Below are 22,064 nucleotides of genomic sequence, written 5' to 3'. Positions count from 1 at the left end.
GCTGGATCTCACGACCCTGAGATCATGACCTGAGCCAAAAGCAAGAGTTGGACACTTAACTGACAGAGCCACCCAGGCGCCCCTCCAACCGTTTAAAAATGTAGAAACTTCTTAACATTTGGGCTGTGTTTTGCTGGCCTTTGATCTAGACTGCAGCCCACTGAGGTGAGGAAGATATTTCAACAGACTCTGCTCTTCACCAGTACAAACCGCTGAAGTAAAATACTGTTACATCAGACACTCAGAGAAGGGAACAGAAGACTGAGTCAGGATAGAAGTCTTGAGTGAAATGAATTACTCGAGCTTGTAAGATTATCGTCAGTTTTCCTTAGACGGCAAGAGCTTCTCTGTGTTCCAGAAGTCAGGTGTCCTAGAGGTTGCTGAGCGTCTTTGCCCCACCTGGCTGACTCCTGGTTAAGTCCCTTGTCTGAACCATCACCAGCTGTGTGGAGGGGTTGCCCGTGTTCTGCGTGTGACGTGGTGCGGGCTAGGACTGTGAGTTAAACAGCCACAGGTCTACTTGGTTGACAAACTCCTTGTCATGTGGGCTTTTTCTTTGCCTTTCATCCATTTTCTGGAGTTTTAGCACCTTTCTGGACACTCCAGTAGATAAGAGAAGTTTTCTCCCTGATTTCTCTAAACTTACCTTGTTTCAAAGATTTAATTAAAAATCATTAAACCCACTGTTCTGGCGTTCACTCTTGCTCCTGGGTCAGTTGCTCACCCAGTAGCTTTCCCCTCCCCCACTGAGAGATACACACTCAGTGTGGGGTTGATTGTAGAAGGTTCTTCCCCACCACCTTCTTTCTAAATGGAGACTAACTTGTTCTTTCTAAATGGAAAACTTGCTGTTCCCTCTCTTGGATTTTAAGTGACTCTCTATTTCTCTTTTCCTCTTTCTGCTTGCAGTTCTTGCTCAGTTTATTCCAGGGGAGACCTGAAGCACCGCTTCTCTTCCCCTTCTCACTGTAGAGGTGAGGGGGTGTGAACAAGGAGGGAACCTGGCAGAGAGTGGGGGCAGGGGTGCAGATTAGCCTGGAAGTCATCACAGACTCCATGTTCCTGGAATGAACCTGGGTCTTTTCTTGGGGATACCTGCAGAGAACTGTTGGGATTCCCATCTTCTAGAGGGCAGGGGTTGTGGTGTGGGCCAGATGGATGACTGCACGTGATGTGCTAGGCCTCAGGGAAAAGCCTGTGGCACAGAGCCCATCTCACCTCTTGCCAGGTTCCGGTCCCCACTTTGCAGCAATTGAGGGAAATGCAGAACCAGCACAGGGCCACCCTGACCCTCTGTGCCTTCTTCGGATGCAGCATTCCAAAGCACTACCTGGTTTGACTGATGGGCCCATTAATGCGGAGAGCTCTTGCTTTGTGAGCTGCCTGAAAAGAAGCTGAAAGTCACCTTACATTTCCCTTAGTACTTGTGCTACAACTCTTTGGTTTTTGTAGTGGTTCATAAAATGTGTGTTCCAGTTCGAAAGACTTTGATCCAGCAAGACTCCCAAGTACCACCTGTCCCTGGGTGTGCAGACGTTCTATATATGTATTCCCTGGTAGAAGTTTGTCTTCTGCTCTTTCCCTCCCCTTCTCTCCCTGCACCAGCCCCAGCTAATACTTGATGGGAGGCAGCTCCTGGTGGGGGAAGGGAGGGTGGGGAGGGGTGAGTGAAAAGTTGGGGGGTGGTACCCTGGTGGGGAACAATCTTAATTTTATGGACCATAAACACCCAAGTGCTTGGAGGACTTGCTTAGGTCTCATATAGACTCTAATAAGGATAATTTTGTTTCTCTAATCAAGTTTTTGATTACAAAATACATTTTCGGGGGTGGGAGTTAGCTACTGTGTCTCGTGTGTGTCTCCTCAAAGACTAATTTGAGAAAAAAATAGTGAAGGTGGGAGGTTGGGTCTTGATAGAGATACAAATATCCAGTGAACTTTCAAAGAAAAATTCTTAATTCCTTCAATTCCCTTTGGTCCCTAGCAGCAGAAGGAAAAATAAGCCTTCCTCTGTTTCATATGGTTTCCTAACTTTTAGCCATGTTCTTGCTTTGGGGAGACCTTGAACAGGCTTTCCTTAGAGCTCTGAATCCCAAAGTAGAAAAGACCCCTGTTCCCCTGATAAGACAATGCCTGAGACAGAGAGTCTGTGGACCCTTTTCATCAGGTTCCTCTCCTGCTCCTTCCTTTCTTGTCTCAGAGGCCATACACAAAATGTGCACCCATGGAAACTGAGGCCAGCATGAGGAATGGACCACCATTTGTAGAAATATTACAAGGATGAGCTTTTCACAAGAGCTTGTTAAATTCTGACAATGCGTGAGCTCCAAGTTTGTGTCTGTGTTTACAGTGGTGGAGGAGACAAAATCAATTGTTTGACTTAATCGATTTGAATTATCTGGAGTTTTCAGATATGTTTATTTTGGTCTGAAACTGTAAAAACACTCCAGGTATGATTTTCTGAAAAGGAAAGACAATGGAAAGCTGGCACTGTCACATAAATCCCATCCTGTCATCCCAAGGTTCTGATTCTGCTTTGTTCAAATAAGCACACTCAGTAGAAGGAGGTTTGTCTTGAACTTGAAATCCATACCAGCATGTTCCACTTGCATAACTATTATTGAACTTGAAGAAGACAGGTTTTTGTTTTCTTTGTTCCACTGAGTGCTTAAGTTAGATCCAACGCAGGCAAGTTGGTATAAAGGGCAGTACGAGAGACACGGGGTCAAATTCACGGAATGAAATGGAGCTTTGGGGACAGACACTATGGCTTCTTCTATATGACACACTAGTGTGGGAAGAGTCTTGTAGCCCCTTAGGGAGGCATGTAGGGCACTGTGGGCAAGCCATCTAGTCATACCACTTTGACCCATTAAAATATAGATGTTAGAACAGGGAATTCAAATTTGCTTCTAGGTTGGCCATGATTTTTAAATTTTGAGTTTGGCCTTTGGTAGAGTGTCACTGAATGGGGGAGGTAGGATCCTTACTAAAATGACTTACCCAAGATCTTGTCTAAAAGCCAGGGGTCTCTCTTTCCCTGATGACAACTAGATTAATGTGTTCCCCTCTTCCCTGCTCCCCCTGCCCCAAATTTCAGATGTAGTGAGAGGTCCTGTTTGGAGGGATTAGTCTAGGGCCTGTGCAACTTGGTGAAATCACAGAAGCTTATCATACGCTCGTGCACCCCCATGCATTTAGAAGACAAGCAAACAATGATAGGATGGAGCAGGACACAGAGAAAGGCGCCCATGGTCAGGAAGGCCACAAACAGTAGACTGCCATGGTTTGCACTTCCCCACATGTTAATATCTCCGCTTTGGGCCAGGCCTCTTGCTAGGTTATAACGAGAGATATCTTCATCGAAACATCAGGGGTCGGCTCTTCTTTCCTGTCCTCTTGATCTCCTTTAAAAATGTGGAACAGTATTTATTCTTCTGTTCTGACTAAGATAATCAGTCTTCAAGAGAAGCCTTGAGCCCATTTTGCAGAAGAGATCAGGTACGTCAGTTGTTTAAAGGAAATGAGTATCAGCTTTCTGAAAGAGGTTCTCAGAATGATGACTTAATTGTTCAGCCTCATCTGGTTTCCAGACTGGCCCTCCCTGCCCTCGCCAGTTCATGATTCACGACTCCTTGTGCAGTGGGCCTCTTCCTAGTAGAGAATGACACGGATCTCAGGAGAGAACAGTCAGCCCTTTCTTCATTCTTCAAAGGCATTTCTCCTTTTCCTTCATTCCATTTAAATTCCATTAAATATTGTGGAGCCACATAATGGTGGGTGCTGGGGGACAGTTTGAAGAACTGAGGACAGGCAGCCAGCACCTGCTGGAGTGATGAGGGAAAGGCTTTCCCAGAGGTGATGGCATCACAACCACAGCGAGGGACTGTCAGTGGTGGGTGAAGGGGCTGGGCGGCTGGGGAAGATTAGGATATCTAGGCAGAGGGGGCAGCATCTGCAAAAGTTCTGAGGCAAGACCGAGGAGCCTGGGGAGGCACATGTAATTCTGTGTGGCAGGTGCATAGGAGGCCATGCGGGGGCATGGGGCTGAAGAGTGGCCAGCCGAGTGTGGGTCAGACCGTAGGGAGCAGGGGGTGTCGCGCCGAGCTCAGGAGCTAGGGGGAGTTCATGAATGACTCCGAGAAGCAGCCTAATAGGAATAGATTTGTGTTTTAGGAGCTCTTTGTGGCTGGCTTGGGACAAATGGATTTCTGGAGGGCCTTGAGGGGATGTCAGGAGACCTGCTAGGAGGCCACTGTGCTCAGGGTTGAGAAATGATGAAAGGCTAAACTACATGCTAATTGAGTGGGAGAAAAGGGCAAATTCACAGGGTGACTGGCTGTCAGGAGCGACGGATAGAGAGCAGTGAAGAATGAGTCCTGGAATTCATTCTGGCTTGGGTGAGGGGAAGCAGATTTGAAAGGAAGGAAGATCATGAGTCCAAGTTTGGAAATATGCTTTTTTTGCAGTTCCCGAGGACCCCTCACATGGATCCCTGGGTGTCAGGACAAAGGTCTGGGCTGGGAATGGTTTTGGGAGTCATCAGTTTAAAGTGATGGGTGTGAATTAGATCATACTGCAAGTGTGGGGTAAGAAGAAGGAAGAATAGCGATGAAAAGCAGTAGAGATGTAAGCTAAGGGAGAGCTCTTTTACCAAAGACATGGACAGTGTTACATGTTGCAGACAGTTCAAGAAAGATAAATACACAAAGAAAGAATGTTTAGGGACACCTGGGTGGCTCAGTCAGTTAAGCGTCTGACTCTTGATCTCAGCTCAGGTCTTGATCTCAAGTCATGAGTTCAAGCCCCAAGTTGGGCTCCATGCCCAGCATAGAGCCTACTGGGAAAAAAAATTATTTGGATTTTGCAGCAAGGAGGTGTTGTTGATTTGGATGAGAGTAGTTTCGGTCAAGTGTTAATAGTTTGCCGGACGCTTGGTTATGGAAGGAGGTGGATTCTTGGTTGTAAGGATTTGGAAGCATGTGTAAATGAGGTTTGCTGCCTGTAGTGATTGATTTAGGATTCCATGAATTACCCATTTTCTTTGGTATTTAAAGTTTGTTCCCACTTCATAGGGGTTGACCGTTACAGAGCCTGGCTGGCTCATTTGCTTCTCTTCACTCACGCTGGGCTACAGTATTAGGCAACGGAAGTGAAAGAGAGAAGTCAAGAGCAGGGTGGGAAAGAGAAGAGAGGAAGGCCAGACAGTTTCTTAGGTTACCTCTTGCTGCAAAATTCCAGATCAATCCATTGTTCCTCCCTCTGTGCCCTCCGTTCAGCCTGCTAATGGAGGCAGAGAACCTTATGCCGTTGCATTGGCGGGGTTTCCTCCAGCTCAGATGTGCGACCCAGAACAGCCACCTCTTCCATCCCCATCTGCTGCTTGAACCCATTAGTCGTGCAAGTTCTCTGTCCATCAGTGCATCCTCATCCTGTGCACAGGCCCCCATTTCCTGCTCTGCGGAGGAAACGGAAGTCACTAGGCAGGAACTCTGAACCGCTCTGCAGCCCCTCACCTCTCCTCCTCTCTATCTCAGAGCAAGTGGTGTCTCTGCTTCTCTCCAAGCTGGCCCTTCCAGCCTGGCCTTCTCACCTTCTAACTTGCCCTTGACCTGTGGATTTCCTAAGACCCCTCCTTACTCTAGCAACTTCCTTAGGTGACCCTCTCCCTTGACAGCTTTAGCACTCTTGCTGCCGTGCCCTCACCCACAAGTTCTCTGTCTTGAGTCTAAACCTATCTCCTGACTTCTCAACCTTCTGGACGTTCTCACTTGGGGGTTCCATGGGACCTTCAAGTGCAACAGCTTGATGCATCTTTCATCATCTAAATCTGTCGCACCTGGTGTGTGCCTGCCCATAATGGTTAATGGCATTATCATCCACTCAAGTCATCAGCCTGAGAGAAAAGACTTAATCTCTCTTTATACCTAATCCATTGGTCAATAGACTCTTTTTCCCATATCCCAGAGTTTCCCCCCTGCATTCCTTGTACCCGCCACCCCCCACCCCTCCCATTGCCCTAGTTCTTAGGTCTTGCCAGAGTCTTCTAGCCAGTCTTCCTACTGGGGGATTCTCCATTTCCAGCCCTTCCTTCACAGTGCCACAAACCTGTTTATGTTTCTTGTCTGCTTAAAACCCTTCAGTGGTTCAATGTTGCTTCCAAAATAGAGTTCAGCACCCTTTGTCTCAGGCGCACCCAGATCTGGTCCTGGCCCACCCTTCCAGCCTCTGCCCCTACGTGCTCCCCAGGCATCCTGTGCCACCGGCCGGTGCTCCTCACACACACCCTTCCTCCTCTGCTCTGCCTGGTGAGCTTCTGCTCGTCCCTCAGAACCACTTAGGCTTATGATGAAACCTGTGTAATTCGTCTACAAAGAATATATATATTTTTTCACACCAATCTGTCAGTTTAGATCCACCACATTCCTCATTTTTACTCTTTAGACACTTCCTGGATGCTCTTAAGACCTGGTCATGCTTATTTTTGGATAATTTAGTTTTATTCTCAGTTCACGGACTTGCAAAAAAAATCAAAGATGGTCTAGCTCTTTTATGATGCTTTTCAATCCAGTACAATTTGAAGCAAAGTGCTGAATTATTCTAATGGAATGTGAAAATTGATACCTTAATTACGGCAGGTGTAAAAAGAAGAACAAATAGGAAAGTATTTAGTTTGCATGTTTATAAAAAATTTACTAAAGTAAATAAGAGATCTTTTATGTCAAAATATCCATTGACTTCTCTGTCCGTATGTATTAGTTACCGTCGCGATATACTTTTTCCTATTTTCAGCAAAATCCATTTCTTGACTCAATACTTTATTTTGAAAGATTTATATAAAAGAAGTACACAAAACTTTCTTTTTTTTTTTTTAAGATTTTATTTATTTGTCAGAGAGAGATCACAGGCAGGGCTAGCTGCAAGCAGAGGGGGAAGCAGGCTCCCCGCTGAGCAAGGAGCCTGATGCGGGACTTGATCCCAGGACCCTGGGATTATAACCTGAGCCAAAGGCAGCCACTTAACCAGTTGAGCCACCCAGGCATCCCTACACAAACCTTTCTAACAAGATTTGTAGGCATTATTTTAAAAATGTAATGAAGAAGAGTTATGGGTACGGTGCAGAGAGTTACGTTGAAATTGGTTGTAGGAGTTTTTAGTAAAAATCAGGAATGTTTAAAAACTTTCAGAAAAAATCGTCTGTTATTTTCTTTTTTATAGAGCAAACAGTGAAAAGAGTAGAACTATATAAAATAATCAACATCAAGGACTTTTTTTCTTTAAAATTTGAGGTGAGAAATAGCTATAAGTTATTATAATTCCTTGTGTTTTCTCTGTAAAAATATTTTTCACTCTTTTGATTTTTTTCGAAGTGGCCATTATTGCTCTATGAGTCAACACTAGGAGGAGAAACAACTGCTAGTACATCTTTTATTGCTTGTTATGGGGAAAAACCAAAATATCTTCTGTTGGCACTCCCACAGCTACATTTTTCTCAGCCCTCAGTAGGAAACCCTTTTAATTTCTGTCTACCGACACTATTAGCATAGAAACATTCCTGCAGTTGCAAAGGTTCAGAGCCCCAAATCAGCCCAGGCCCGAGTGTTGTAGCCAGCAGCCCACAGGAACTGAATCACTGCTCAGCTGTCTCTGCGTGTCCCATGGCAACACCTGGACGGGAGAGCTGGCCACACGCACCACCCAGATGGGAAAAGTGACTCAACGGAGTTCCTGCGGTCTTTGTATTCACTTTAGAGTCCTGGAGCACAGACTGAAGCAGTTCTCCAGACTTTCTGGAGAGCAAATGATATACATAATATTTACGATTTATATTGTTTATGCTAACCTTGGACAGGTATATCTACTCCCTAATCCTCTGTCAAAAAAGGCAAACGTTTTCTTTTTTAAACAACTCTTTGATATGGTAAAATCTAAAATGCATACACGAATTGTACAAAACAAAATGCAGCTTACTTCATGAACACAGAGCATATACCTGCGTAACCATTCCTTAGATCAAGAGTGAATGAAGCTAGCCCTGCAGTCACTGTGCCTGCTTCCGGGTGTCCCCCTAGGTACGCAAGGTCCTGCCTCAAAACCTTTGGAAGTGGGTTTCTACTGTTTTCCGTGGGGTTGCCTGACAGGAAGCGGAAGCGGAAGCGGAAGCGCGGCCTTGGAAGGTGGGCGGGGCGTGGAGCTGAGGGCGGGGGCCAGGAGGCGTTTGCCGGCACTGTCGCATGGCCTCGTTACCTGGATTTGTTTGAGTTTCTCTTACAGACCCGAAGTCTAGGCATGGGCCAGAAGCTGTTTAATGTGTGCCCTGCAGAGTCTGCTCTTTGTAAAAGCTGCTCATTTCCTCCAGAGTGTGCCCCCTTCTGACGCACTCCTGGAGCTGACGTGTGTCTGATGCCCAGTAGTAACCTGTTTCCACACAATTCCAGGACGTTAGCTTATTGCCAGTGGGTGGACAATCTCAATGAGACCCGGAAGATGCTCTCTCTTAGTGGTGGCGGTCCCTTCAGTAACCTGCTGAGGTGGGTCGTGTGCCACATAACGAAAGGAATTGTGAAACGCGAGATGCACGGCCACGGCATTGGCCGCTTCTCAGAGGAAGAGATTTACATGCTGATGGAGAAGGACATGCGGTCCTTGGCAGGGCTTTTGGGTAACGTACCACACCTTCTATTCTCTACTTTATAGCCGTACTTTTTGCATGATTAGTAAAGCGCTGTTAGTTGAATGATTTGAAGTTTTATTTTGGTTGGTTTCTTTGCTTCCACGTGTAGGTGGCAGTCCCACCGTGTAACCCGACCCCCTAATTTGCAGGAGCAGGCGTCCCTCCTCTTCGTCACTAGTGCGAGCCAGGCTGGGGCGGCGGGGCTGGTGCCCAGAGAACGCGGGGCGGGCGGTGGCCGGTCTGCCTGCTGCAAATGCCGCCGGCCGCGGGGACCGTGTTGTGAGCCAAGGCTGATTCTGAGCAAGGACGCTCTTCTGTTTACACACAGGCCAGGGTGGAAGGGCTGCTTGTGAACACTGCTGGAAGAGTCAGCTGGGTCTCCGTGGCCATCAAGCTGCTGCAAGGGCTGGCAGCGCTGGGTCTGACCCATTCCGCGTGCACCAGCCGCGTGTCATTTCTCACGCCTTTGTTTCCATTTGTGATCTCAGTGCGCTTCTTACGAGCGCACTGTAACTCTTCTGATTTTGCATTTACTGCACACAGTGGGTTTCTCTGTGCTTGGGAAGCCCCTCCAGGAGGAGCCCGGGCAGCTGACTGAGAGCAGAGTTGGGTGGCCTTGCTCCCCTTGTTGTCTGGAGGTGGCTGGGCTGATTTGACTCTGTGCTGGGCGGAGCTCCAGTCTTAACTATGTCAGTGCATAAACATCATTGGAGTTCAGGGGCTTCTGTGGGGAAACGATGGTTTCTCCTGGGGACGACTAGCGTATAGGGAGCCAAGCCTTCTATGTGACCAGTCATGTGACCTGGCCCTTTGGGACTGCTTATTTTGCCTGGGGGAAGGCAGGTTTACGCTAACTCTCTTTTGGCACCCTCACCTCCACTCTAGAGCATGTTACCTTCCTCACCTCCTCCAGGAAGTGGGATTGGGGGTTTGTTTTGTTGAAACCCATGTGGGGCTCCAGGAACTGGGGGCTGTGCTAGGTAGGCCCTGCCCCCTCCAGGGTGACTGGCTCTGACTGGCTCCTTCCCTCTTCTGTACTCCAGATGCTTACTGGACCTAGAGTCTGCCCCCCTCCACCCCCAACACTGACCTGTTGGGAGAGCCCAACAGCATATCTAGCTCTCAGCCAGCTTTGTTTTGTGTGGGGGGGGGGGGGTTGATGCTGGTCAGACTTGCTGGTGCTTTGCCTTTCTAGGCCCACAGGGGCCTGCCTGACATAGGTATGAGTGGAATTGGCCTCAAGTTTGCCTTGTTCCCGTGGATACAGTACTGACTCACAGCCTCACAGAGCAGTCATGGCGTGGGCCATTTCCTTCTTAGTAATGGCACTACCTGCTCTCAGCCTCCTTTCCAGCTACACTGTGGGAGCCCCAGCAAGCCAGGCACTGAGCCCTCAGAGTTAAGCCAGAGATTATGCAGTAATGTGCTGCTCTTCTCTAAAAACCTTCACAGTGTTGGTTCCTTAACCAGGAAGGGGTGATCGTCACTTTTCTGGAGCACTTCTGGTTGGGAGAACCAGGGAGCAGGGGGACAGCGATAAGAACAGTAATAACTGCCTACATTTCTCTGGTACTTAATGACTTACCAGAATGCTTCTTCCTCAATCATGGTGAGATGGGAGGTAGCTCTATTGTCGGCAGCTAGGTTGGATACCTGGCAAGTATTCCAAACACCATCAAGTCTAGATCATTTCCTGAGATGAGAAATTGATTTGGCTATTTGAAAAGCAGGAGTTCACTGGAGTTCTATTCCATGTGTGAGCTTGGGGAACAGTCTAGGCTCTCATAAGAGAAGCACTTTTGCTGCGTTTGGGGAGGGAGAGGCTCTTTGGCTGAACATCAGAGGTTTTCTCACCTGGAGATATAGCTTATTTTTAAGGTCCAGATGCCTGAGAGACTCAAATGCATAATGACTTTTTGTTAAGTAGTTCAGGATTTGGAGAAATTGTTGAGGGATGTATTTGAGTCATCAGGATAAATTAATTATTGATGTTTCAGTTCAACTGGCTTCAAGGATTGAACACCTTCTTCGGGGCAGGAGCTGGGGAATACAAAAGTGAATAAGAGATGGTCCCCTCTCTCAGGTAGCTTGCTATCCAGTGGGAGAGACCAACTTATAAACCAGGAATAGGCAAATTATGGCCTGTAGCTGGTGGCCTGTTTTTTTTTTTTTATGGCCTATGAGCTAAGAATAATTTTTACATTATTAAAATGTAAGGAAAAAAATGCAACAGAGATCAAATATGGCCCAGAAAGCCTAAAATATTTACCATCTGAAGCTCCATAGAAGTGTGATGACCTTTGCTCTAATTGGGTACCCATGTTCAAGTTGGGTTGTGACAGGTCCCATGACAGAGGTCTGTGCTGGGGCCCTGGAGACACAGCAGGTGTAGGGGTGAAATGGCAGGGAGAGCTCTGGAGGCCCAGAGAAGAGGCAGCAGGCCCCCAGAAATTAAACAGTTGTTCCAAGGAAGAAAATAGGGAAGGACTATCGGGGCAAATCATGAAAAAAGGAGTCAGGAGTGAGGGGCATTTTGGAATCATGGTCGAAATGAAGGTTAAAAGGTAGTTCGGGGCCATATTATAAAAGGTAACAATTACGCTGAGATAACTTCATCATACAGAAAACATGGAGGTGGTGCAGACTTCTGAGTAGCAGAGAGAAGGAGGCATATTCATGATTGAGAAAAGTGGCTCTGTTGGTGTCATGGTGGATGGCTTGGGCCTGAGGGGGTAGGTGGTAAAGAGAGACTAAAGATAGGCAGTACATATCTTTGGATGTAATTTAAAAAATTGTGATTAAATTCAAATTCAAATTAAAAACTTTAAACAAAATAAAAATTAGTGGAGAAAGATGATATCTTCATGTTAGAAAGGAGGAGACAAAATTATTATTTATAGAAATTAAGAGCTTATGTAGCTAAAATGGGGACTCCTGGGTGGCTCAGTCAGTTAAGCGTCTGCCTTTGGCTCAGGTCATGATCCCAGGGTCCTGGAATCAAGCCCTGCACTGAGTTCCCTGCTCTGCCGGGAGCCTGCTTCTCCCTCTCCCTCTGCCTGCTGCTCCCTGTGCTTTGCTCTTTCTCTCTCTCTCTGTCAAATAAGTAAATAAAATCTCAAAGGAGATTATGGAGCTAAAATAATGAAGAATCAAAATTACAGTTAATGAGAGAGTTCAGTAATTTTGCAAAGTTACAGACATCCAGATGGCCAACAGACACATGAAAAGATGCTCAACATCACTCATCATCAGGGAAATGCAAATCAAAACCACAATGAGATATCACCTCACACCTGTCAGAATGGCTAAAATCAACAACACAGGAAACAACAGATGTTGGTGAGGATGTGGAGAAAGGGGAATCCTCTTGTACTGTTGGAAGGAGTACAAATTGGTGCAGCCATTGTGGAAATCTGTATGGAAGTTCCTCAAAAAATTAAAAATGGAACTGCCCCCCCCCCTTTTTAAGATTTTAAGAAGGAAAGGGAGAGAGAGAGAAGCAGACTCCCTGCTGAGTAGAAAGCCCGATGCAGGGCTTGATTTCAGGACCCAGAGATCTGACCTGGGCCGAAGGCAGCCGCTTAATCTACTGAGCCACCCAGGCATCCCACAATAGAACTACCCTATGATCCAGGAATTGCAGTACTGGGTATTTACCCCAAAAACACAAAAACGCTAACTCAAAGGGATACATGCACCCTTATGTTTATTGCAGCATTATTTACAATAGCTAAATTATGGAAGCAGCCCAAGTGTCCACTGATGGATGAATGGATAAAGAAGATATATATATCTATATATATAATGGAATGTTCAGCCATAAAAAAGAATGAAATCTTGCCATTTGCAACACCATTGATAGAGCTAGAGAGTATTATGGAAAGTGAAATAAGTCAGTCAGAGAAAGACAAATACCATAGGATCTCACTCATATGTGAAATTTAAGAAACAAAACAAACAAGCAAAGGAAACAGAGAGAGAGAGAGACAAACCAAGAAATAGACTCTTAACTATAGGGAACAAACTCATGGTTACTAGAGAGAAGGTGGGTGGGGGGATGGAGGAAATAGGGGATGGGGATTAAAGAGTACATTCATCATGATAAATTAAAATGATGAAAAGTTTACAAAGTTACAGGCATGTAAATCTTCATATCTCAACCGATTAGAAAATATAATTTAAAATTTCCACTTATAATAATAAAAAAATCAAACATTAGAAATATGATGTATTAGAAATATTCAGGTCCTGCAGAAATAAAATTTCCTTATGTGTAAAATGGGGACAATAATGGTGAAAAGGAAAGTACCACCTGTAAAGTGCTCAGAATAGTGCCTGCAGGTAGTAAGCAATCAAGTAACAAGCAAGTGTGAAACACAGCTGTGATGAGGGCGGGAAGCAGAGGTTCGTGGTGCTGTGAGAGCTGATCATGGGGGGAGGGTTGCCCAGTGGATAGTGTTAGTCTCCATTCAATTCTGTATGTTCCCATGTCCCTTGGGGCAGGTGTGTGCGTTGGAAGCAGAGATACGACTTGTAGTGGATGCCCGACTTTCACCTCATGCAAGAAGTGCGAATACTATTTCTATCTCCTCCCCAAATGGTGAGAATCAGAAAAGCTTGGAAGACATAAAAATCAAGAACAGAAAGGTTAGGTTTTTGGGAGGCCTTGTGGCTGGAGACAGGAAGTCTAGTGGCCAATGAGAGAGGGATTTCTGGAGTCAGATCCCCGGGGTTTGCCTCTTGGGCTCCGTCACTTAGCAGCTGCGTGACTTCCATGAACAACCTGAACTTTTTCATCTACAAAATGCGGATGAGAACAATGCCTCCGTCATAGAGCGCGAGGACTCCATGAGCATTTCTGTAATGTACTTACTACAGCGTTTGGCACATAAACAATGCTGAAAAGTATTAGCTATTATCATTATCACTGTCACAAGTTTTGTATGTAACACAACTCCTTCGAGAACACTGTTTTCTGAGAAAAAAGTCTAAAAAAACCTTTTCTCTGATTTTTAAATGTATTAGACAATTGTAAAAACTTGGGGAGGTTCAGAGGCACACAGAGAAGGGGGTGCCTGGGTGGCTCAGTCATTAAGCATCTGCCTTTGGCTCAGGTTATGATCCCAGTGTCCTGGGATCAAGCCCCGCATCGGGCTCCCTGCTCCACTGGGAGCCTGCTTCTTCCTCTCCCACTCCCCCTGCTTGTGTTCCCTCTCTCACTGGCTGTCTCTCTCTCTGTCAAATAAATAAATAAAATCTTAAAAAAAAAAAAAAAGAAGCACACAGAGAAGGAAACTAAGTCACGGTAATCTAATAACTTACTGTTTGCTAACCACAGTTGTCCTTTTGGTACACATCTTTCCAATATTTTTATGCATAATTTTGAATTGTATAGATGCATTTGTGTAAATGCACACATACGCATAATTTTCCAACCTGTCTTTTCCTTACTTAAGAAATATTGTTTTCTATACCATATAATGCCATGTGCCTAATATCACACTTGAGACCGTAAAAACTGACATAAAACTCATCAGCCTTCTGCCTCTTTTACATTTCTGTGCTACCATAAATCCTGAGTCTACAGGTATGAACTCGAAGTGGAAGGGAAATAAGGCAGAATGAATATGAGAAAATAAGAATATAGCTGTGTCCTGCATTGGCACAGAGATCCCCAGCTGTGATCATTTGATAGGAGATTAAAGAAAGAAGATGGAGTCTGGTACTCAGTTGAAGTAACACCACCCATTTGGTAGATGAAGAAACTGAGGCACAGAAAGGTTGAGACTTGCCCGCAGTTACACAAACGGTAAAAAGAGATGTTGGTGAACAAGCTGGGCACAGGCCTGAACTGCTAGAGCTGCCACCAGATGGAGATACTGTTGCAAACATTTATGAAATGGCAAGACTTGGGAGAAGTGCCACCCGGAGAAGTACTAGGTGCAAGGAGGCACGTTTGCGGGACACACTAGTGTGGTCGGAGGGGTTGTACAAGCCTTCTCTGAGGACATGACACTTCCGGACTCTGAAAGATAAGCTGGAGTTAGGCCGGCATGTGTGTGAGGAGGAGGAACGGGGTGGGACGGGAGACCAGCTTGGAACATAGAAGGGACATCACATGTGAAGACTCTGATATGAAAAGCAGCTGGAAGCCTTCAAGGAATGGAAAGACGGCTAGCGTGTTAGCAGCTGTGTGAGCACCGAGATAGAAGAAGGGGGGGGGGGCTAGATCACACAGGTCTTTTATATCACTTAAGTAATCTTGGCCTTTGTTCTAACAACAGTGGAAGCTGTCAGAGGTTGAAAGTAGGGAAGCGGCATGACCTTATTTATATTTCATGCACTTGAGGGGCCAAGAGTGGATTTGGGGGCCCAGTGAGGAGGCTGTTGCCGTGCAGGAAAGGTAAGATGGTGTCGTGGATTACAGTCATAGTGATGGAGTTGGGCATACGGTGATGGTTTAGAACTATATTCTAGAGACAGAATTGACTACAGTTTGGTGACTTGATATATGTGTGTGTGGAGAGGCAGTGATGGAGAGGCAGGGGTAAGGAATAACTAAGTTCTTGACATCAACATTTAGTAAACAAAGTAGCCATTCAGAGTTGGAGAATGCTGGAGTAGAGGGGAAGATCATGAATTTCAGGTGCGGGTACGCGGAGTCTCAGATCCCTGTGAGACAGACACGAGTGGAGACAAAGCATGTGGTAATTACCCTTTCTTTTAACTCATTTAAAAAAATTTTTTTTAAAGATTTTATTTGAGAGAGTGAGCATGAGCAGGGGGAGGGGCAGAGGGAGAAGGAGAAGTAGGGTCCCCCTTGATCAGGGAGCTGGATGTGGGGCTCAATCCCAGGACCCCAAGATCATGACCTGAGCCGAAGGCAGATGCTTAACTGAGCCACCCAGCTGCCCCATTTTAAGATTTTATTTATTTATTTGAGAGAGAGAGCATGAGCTTCTGGGGGAGGAAAGGCGCCTTTTTGAATCGGTACAAAAAAGACAAATTAATTCAGTAAATGGTGTTGGGACAGCTGGCTAACCATTTGGAACAAAACACAGTCCTCCTGACTTTATGTCATACAACTGAATAAATTCCAAATGGGTTAAGCATTTAAATGTAAAAAATAAAACCATAAAGGTGTAAGGATAAAATATGGGAAACTTTTATATACTTTTGAACTTGGGAAAGTTTTTCTAAATATGGTACCAAAAGGAGAAGTGACAAAAGAAAAGTTGGATTGCTAGATTTCTTGAGACCAATAAGACCACCTGATGTCAATAATCACCATAAATAAAGTTAACATTGAAATGGAAAGCCGGAAAAATGTTTGCAACATGTGACAAAAGAATTAATGTTACTATTTGAAGAACTTCTACAAATCATTAAGAAAAGTGAATACTTGAAGGAGAAAACTGGACAAAAGACATAAAAGGAGAATTTGCAAAAATGACACGATTGATGAATATATGAAAAATGTTCAACCTCTTTAGTAATCAGAGTAATGCAAGTTAACAAATGAGGCACCAGTCTGTCAATCAGATAGGCAAAGTTTGTTTGTTTGTTTTGTTTTTTTAATGTGATATATTGGTGGGGTGTGAAGGAGGCACTGACATACTCTACTGAAAGGAATAAAAACTAGGACATACTTTCTGGAGTTGAGTTCTACAGTTTTAAAAGTCATAACATTTTACATATTTACTTATTAAATAATTCAGAAAATCATGGGGCGCCTCAGTCGTTAAGTGTGGCTTAGTCGTTAAGTGTCTGCCTTCAGCTTGAGTTGTGATCCCAGGGTCCTGGGATCGAGCCCCGCGTTGGGCACCCTCCTCAGCTGGGAGCCTGCTTCTCCCCCTGCCACTCCCCCTGCTTGTGTTGCCTCTCTCCCAGTCTCTCTCTCTGTCAAATAAATAAAATCTTTAAAAAAATTTAATAATTCAAAAATAATGAGGAATCAAAACTTTGAACCTTAACAAGAAGAAATAGGGAGGAATGTCAAATTCTGTACTTAGGTCCCCAAATTGAATTGCATGAATACAGGTCCGGGGAGAGACATGTGAAAAAGAGACTCAGGATTTTAGTGGATTTCATTCTCTGGATGTCACCAGTGTGATGGGCTGTCAAAGAAGCTAATAAAAACTTAGCCTGTTTAACACAGCATAGTGTCTATAGATTTATCTATAGAAAAGATTATAATACTGAAACATTGAAATCTTAACAGTTATTAATAGTATGGGTTTTCTATCTGGAGTCCCTGGTTTCTGTTTGTGATGGTAATGGGAAACGGAAGTTAAATTAGGCACTTGCTGCTGTCTTTCCCACCTTCTCCCTCCTTTTGTCAACTTTCACTTCTTTCAGCAGGGTGGTCTGAAGGTTTAACCAAGGCAGAATACATATAAATTAGTATACCTTTAGGTGCCCACTTGTAGGTCATTTGTGAGTAATTTGCATTTTTCTCTAGAATGATATCATCAGTTCTCTTTGGTCACAGACATACCTTTAAGAAATTATTATTACTTCAAAGGATGTTCTAAAGGGCTAAGCAGTGAGCTGTGGTATCAGGAGTTGGGAGTCCAGTGGACTGAGTGTCCTAGTTTGTAAAACAGCTTGGGACAACTGAAGGGTTTTTTTAAGGGTACAAAGTTAAATGACAACAAGGGGAAGGTCAAAACACTCGACTCGTAAGTTGCTTCTATATAGGTAAGAATTGAAATCCAAAACTAGGTGAGAAGGTCACAAGAGAGCACTTCAGTATTTTCAAACAACTATAAGACTAACAAGCAACTGAATTATTTGAATATTATTTTCATATTAGTCACACACTAAGTGTAATGTTAGGCTATTGGGTAACAAAGATGAATAAGAATGGTCTCTACCTTGAAGAAGCTTATAAACCAGTAGCGCTCAAGTCTCTAGGTCCAAACAATGGCCTAGGGTATGAAAAATTTTCCATGTGATCTTGGAATTTTGAATGTAATCCTTCAGAAATGGGAAGAATAGGAACATATCAGAAGATAGAGATAGGAAATTGTCCCTGTTTCCAAAAGGGGAGGGAGAAGTAGATTCTGATAATGAAATAAAATACTAGAATGAATTATTAAATAGATGGTTAGTTTTCATAAAGAACTATCTTGGTTCATTGTGAATAAATCATACCAAAAAGTGACTACTGTGTCTTCTTGACTTGTTGGACTTACTGATTGGATAGACCATGTCTTGATTTATTCAAATCATTGGATATCATCTCTCATGATATTCTTGTGGGCAAGATGGCTGGTTTTCAAAGGGGGCTTCCATGGGCGCATATGGTGTTGCCAGGGTTCCTTGAGTGCTCTGGTGGGGAGGAGAGGGAGCCCTGGCAGGTTGGACTCTCTCCACCCCTGTTTTTACCTAGAATAGCTCCCTTGTTATCTGTTTATATATTGGGAATCTGTTGCATTTTGGTTTGATAGAGAACTTTCCCTACCAAAGGAAAAAAAAAAAATTGAAAGCCCCTGGATTAACTAGTGGATTTGTGGCTGATTGAGTGACTGTACCTTTACAGTGCTGACCAACGGCTTGATATCACTTAAAGAGAGCACTCCAGGGACCCTGCTCTAGACTTTTCTCAATGACCAGTTGACAACTTCAAAGTCATGCTTAGTGGTTTTTGAATGACCCTAGGTGGAAGGATAGCTAAAAAACTGGGTGGGAAAATCAGGAATCAAAGCTTTGAACCTTAACAGGAAGCAACCTAATAGGGAGAAAAGTCGGATTCTGTACTTAACCTGTTTAATACAGTGTAGTGTTTCAGCTTGAAAGTTGTTTTCTTAAGGAAACCTTTCTCCCAGTGTGTCAGGCAAACCTGTTCCTTGCCCCCCGGCACTTGGTGTATGCTTCCTCAGAGCACTCCTTGAACCTTTGAATGATTTGGTTTGACTGTCTCAGCTTAACTGCACCAGGCCAGGTGTTTTCATTTCTGTCTCTAGGGCGTGACTGAGGGCCTGGCACACATCTAGCAAGTGTTTGTTGAACAAAGGAGTTCAATGTTAAGTTCTGGGATCCATCTTTTAAAGGAACTTCATCAAACTAGGGTGTATCCAGAGAACAGTGGTTAGGAAGGTGGTTAGTCTCAAAATAATTTCGTGCAAGGAATTTGAGGACCCTGGGGGAGGATGGTCTGCAGAAGTGAAGATGTTTGGGTCATATACTGGCGTTTTTCCAGTATTGGAAGTGGGTGCTGACTTAGGTGTTGTGGCAGATGATGGACATATTTGGGGAAGAGGTAGGGGAACAGAGGAGAGGGTGGAGTGCATATGTGGGAGAATGACAACAGATTACAACTCAGGGCAAGGCAGCACTTTAAAACAGACTGGTCCTAAATGGGAAGGGCTTGTCTTGTGATATGGTAGGAGTGGTTGTTCTTTGGAATTACTCCAAGGTCAGGTTGATGACCACCATCAACCATCATCAGCCATCAACACAGGTGGTGAGATCCTTAAGTAGAAATGGTCTCTGGTGGGTCCTTCCAGTTCCATTTCATGGTGGTTTCATGATTTTTTTTTTTTTAAGAATTTATTTATTTATTTGAGAGAGAGGGCACAGTGAGAGAGAGAGCACAAGTGGGGGAAGGGGCAGAGGGAGAGGGAGAAGCAGATGCCCCGCGGAGCAGGGAGCCGGATGCGGGGCTGTATCCCAGGACCTGGGATCATGACCTGAGCTGAAGGCAGACACTTAACTGACTGAGCCACCAGGTGCCCCTAGTTTCATGGTTTTATATTTATTCTCTAGAGAGGAGAGCAGAGATGGCTTTCCAAGTTACAAAACAAGGCAGAGGCCCAAGTAGAGATCACTCGAGTTCTGGTTGGTCTCTTGGGCCGTGAGTTACGTCAGGCTGCCACTCCTGCCTTCTGCAGGCCCCGTGCTTTCACCGATGTGTTTCCATCTCCTGTTAGTGAATCTACTTTATGAACAACAGTTGGTTCCACTCTTTTTAAAGTTATTTTTACTTGAAGGCTTTTGGACAGGGGATTTTGTTTTGTTTTTAAGCAAGCTTGGGAATAGGCTATTTTAATAGCTGCTCTTCCTACCCTGTGTAATCGTATTATGCAAACAGCACTGTCTCACATGTGTTTAGGCCTAGCCTGGGAGCCACCGGGGACACAGCAGCCACACACAGTGCCTCCCAGTGAAAGTGACTGGGTGGGGTGGGGAAGCCTTCAGGACTAGGAACTAGAAGATGACGAGAAGTGTTAGGTTTCTTCAACTACATATGAGCACATTTAGCATGTGTTGAGTAACTGAACACAGGGCAGAGGAATAAAGACATAGAAGGAATTTTGCCTGTCAATCTAGCTAGAAAGAGAAACACACAGATGAAAGAAGAAAATAATAGACACTAAGAGCAATGTTTTGGAAACTCAAGGCAGTGTTTCCTAATGGGGGCTCTAAGCCCTTTCCAAATTATCGGCACTACCTAGCATAATGGTGGTTCTCAGCCCTGATTGCTCATTAGGTCACTTCAGGGGCTTATAAAACACAGCTGCACAGGCCCTATGCCAGCCAAATAATTCAGATCTCTGAGAGTGGGGTCTGGGGAAAGGTATTTTTTAAACTGAGCAGGTGATTCAAATGTGTCTGTAATCCAATATAAGGCAGCCGGGTAGGTCAGAAGGGCTGGCCTGTGTGCTTGGAGGGGGACTGGCGGGGTGGGTAAAGACTGGTGGGGTGAGGGGGTGGGTAAAGACCATAGAAGGGGCCCCGAGAGGGCACTGGGCCTTGGTCTGGGCAGCTATCAAAAGGGAGAAAATTCAGAACAAGCCAAGCCTACTTGATTTTTGTCTCGAGGGTAACGCTGGTTGGGTCCGTGGGCACCGTGCTTAGCACAGGCTTTCCTTCTTTCCATGTCAAAAACCTAGTAGGTTGATTTTTCATGTGGATAAATTTCAGACACTTAGATACATTTAAAATCTTTAACAGCATCTTCGAGATGTTATATCTGACAACATGCCCGAGGGCTAGTTATTTTACAGATGAGAAAGCCCAGCCAGGGTCAGAGAGGTGAGGGAGTGGGTCTCCGGCCGCTCAGCCCGACACTTCTCCTTGGCTCTAGTACGACTTCTGTATGTTTGCATTGGTGGCTTGTTAAGATCACACGCAAGGACAGTAATAATTTGACTTGGAAAGCACAAATCCTAGTTTTACCTATACTGATTAGGTTCTAGGGAGTGCCTAAGCTTTTTACAAGTTCCTCCTGGAGTCCTATACTCCCCTCCTGGAGTGGAAGCAATTTACTCTGCAAGGGCTATGCGTATTATCCAGTAACTCTCCATTGCTTGCAGCCCACGACTGGGCATCCACTCCTCTTTTCAGGCATCCTCCCCAGTCTATATTTCCAGGGGGAGGAGGGAGGAATGGCCGGCCAGGGGCTGCATGTGGGGTTTGCCCCCGCACTGGAACGAGGCCGTTGGGGCCCAGACTGTGGCTTGTTCCTTTTCCATTCTCATTGTTGCTATGTCAGTGGGTACAAATATGTTGGTTATTCATGAAAACAACAAAAAAGGACTCTTAGCACAATAAAATTAAATGCTAATGAGTACCGAGTTTTTAGAAATCACCATGACTTATTTAGCAAAACAAATTGGTTGGTTGAATTCTGAGGGAAGCAACCTGATCTCTATCCTGGGGGCATTCTGTCTGTTTCTTCCTCTGAGAGAAGTAGAAGTGTCTGTGACTCTGTTTAAAATGTCAGGGTTCCAATTCCTGAGTCATTAGAATAAAAGAACGAAAAATTCTCAAGATAGCACCCTGTGGATAACAGGCTTTTAAAATCTTCACCAGTACACGTCCTTTCCTGGTGTTGCCAGATACGGAAGCCCTTCCACATTTGTGTTCTGTTTGGGCTGATTTTTGCCTGGATAAAATTTGCTGAGTAGACTACCTAAGTCAGGGAGGAATTCTAGAACAGTAATGACCTGATGTATCGTAATACATTAAGTCCTTTGTGAACCCAACCACATTTTTATTTGAAATCTTCAATTTGTATTAAAAAGACTAATCAACATTTAAAAGATTAGGAAAAATGTAGGTATCTTTCATCATTCTGTCACCTAACTCACGATTTTCTATTTTCCTGTATCTTCCACAAGCATATTTTTAGGAAATATCATTTCTGATGGACACATCTTTGTATTCTGTTCATTTTTTAAAAGCAAATGCTAAAATTAAATGTGCTTTGCTTTTGAGGAATTGCTTTAAATAGACTCATAGGAGTGACATTACTGGGTGAAAGATTGAACATTGTTAGGTCTGTTCCTGGGCATTGCCATGGTGTTTCCCAAAAGAGAAGCACAGATTTACAAAGTGACCAGTAGAAGACTGAGGTATCAGTTTCACTGAAGTCCTACCAGTC

At 44.6% G+C, this 22,064-nt stretch overlaps 1 protein-coding gene across 4 annotated transcripts in view; it reads left to right on the top strand.

The window, feature by feature from the left end:
• Positions 1-22,064, top strand: part of FAXC (failed axon connections homolog, metaxin like GST domain containing) — an 88,364-nt gene that overhangs the window by 31,828 nt on the left and 34,472 nt on the right. For 3 of the 4 annotated variants that reach the window (XM_087865334.1, XM_087865335.1, XM_045807016.2), the window contains 2 exons: positions 8,073-8,177; positions 8,439-8,662. In XM_087865334.1, coding sequence (XP_087721460.1) covers positions 8,073-8,177; positions 8,439-8,662 — 329 coding nt within the window. The remainder of the gene's footprint in view (positions 1-8,072; positions 8,178-8,438; positions 8,663-22,064) is intronic. The other variant, XM_045807018.2, reaches the window with a different exon arrangement.

Source organism: Ursus americanus, chromosome 11 (genome assembly GCF_024610735.1).
Source record: "Ursus americanus isolate L20-20 chromosome 11, mUrsAme1.1.p, whole genome shotgun sequence".
Classification (NCBI taxonomy): Eukaryota; Metazoa; Chordata; class Mammalia; order Carnivora; family Ursidae; genus Ursus; species Ursus americanus.
This window is presented reverse-complemented; position numbering and strand designations above follow the sequence as displayed.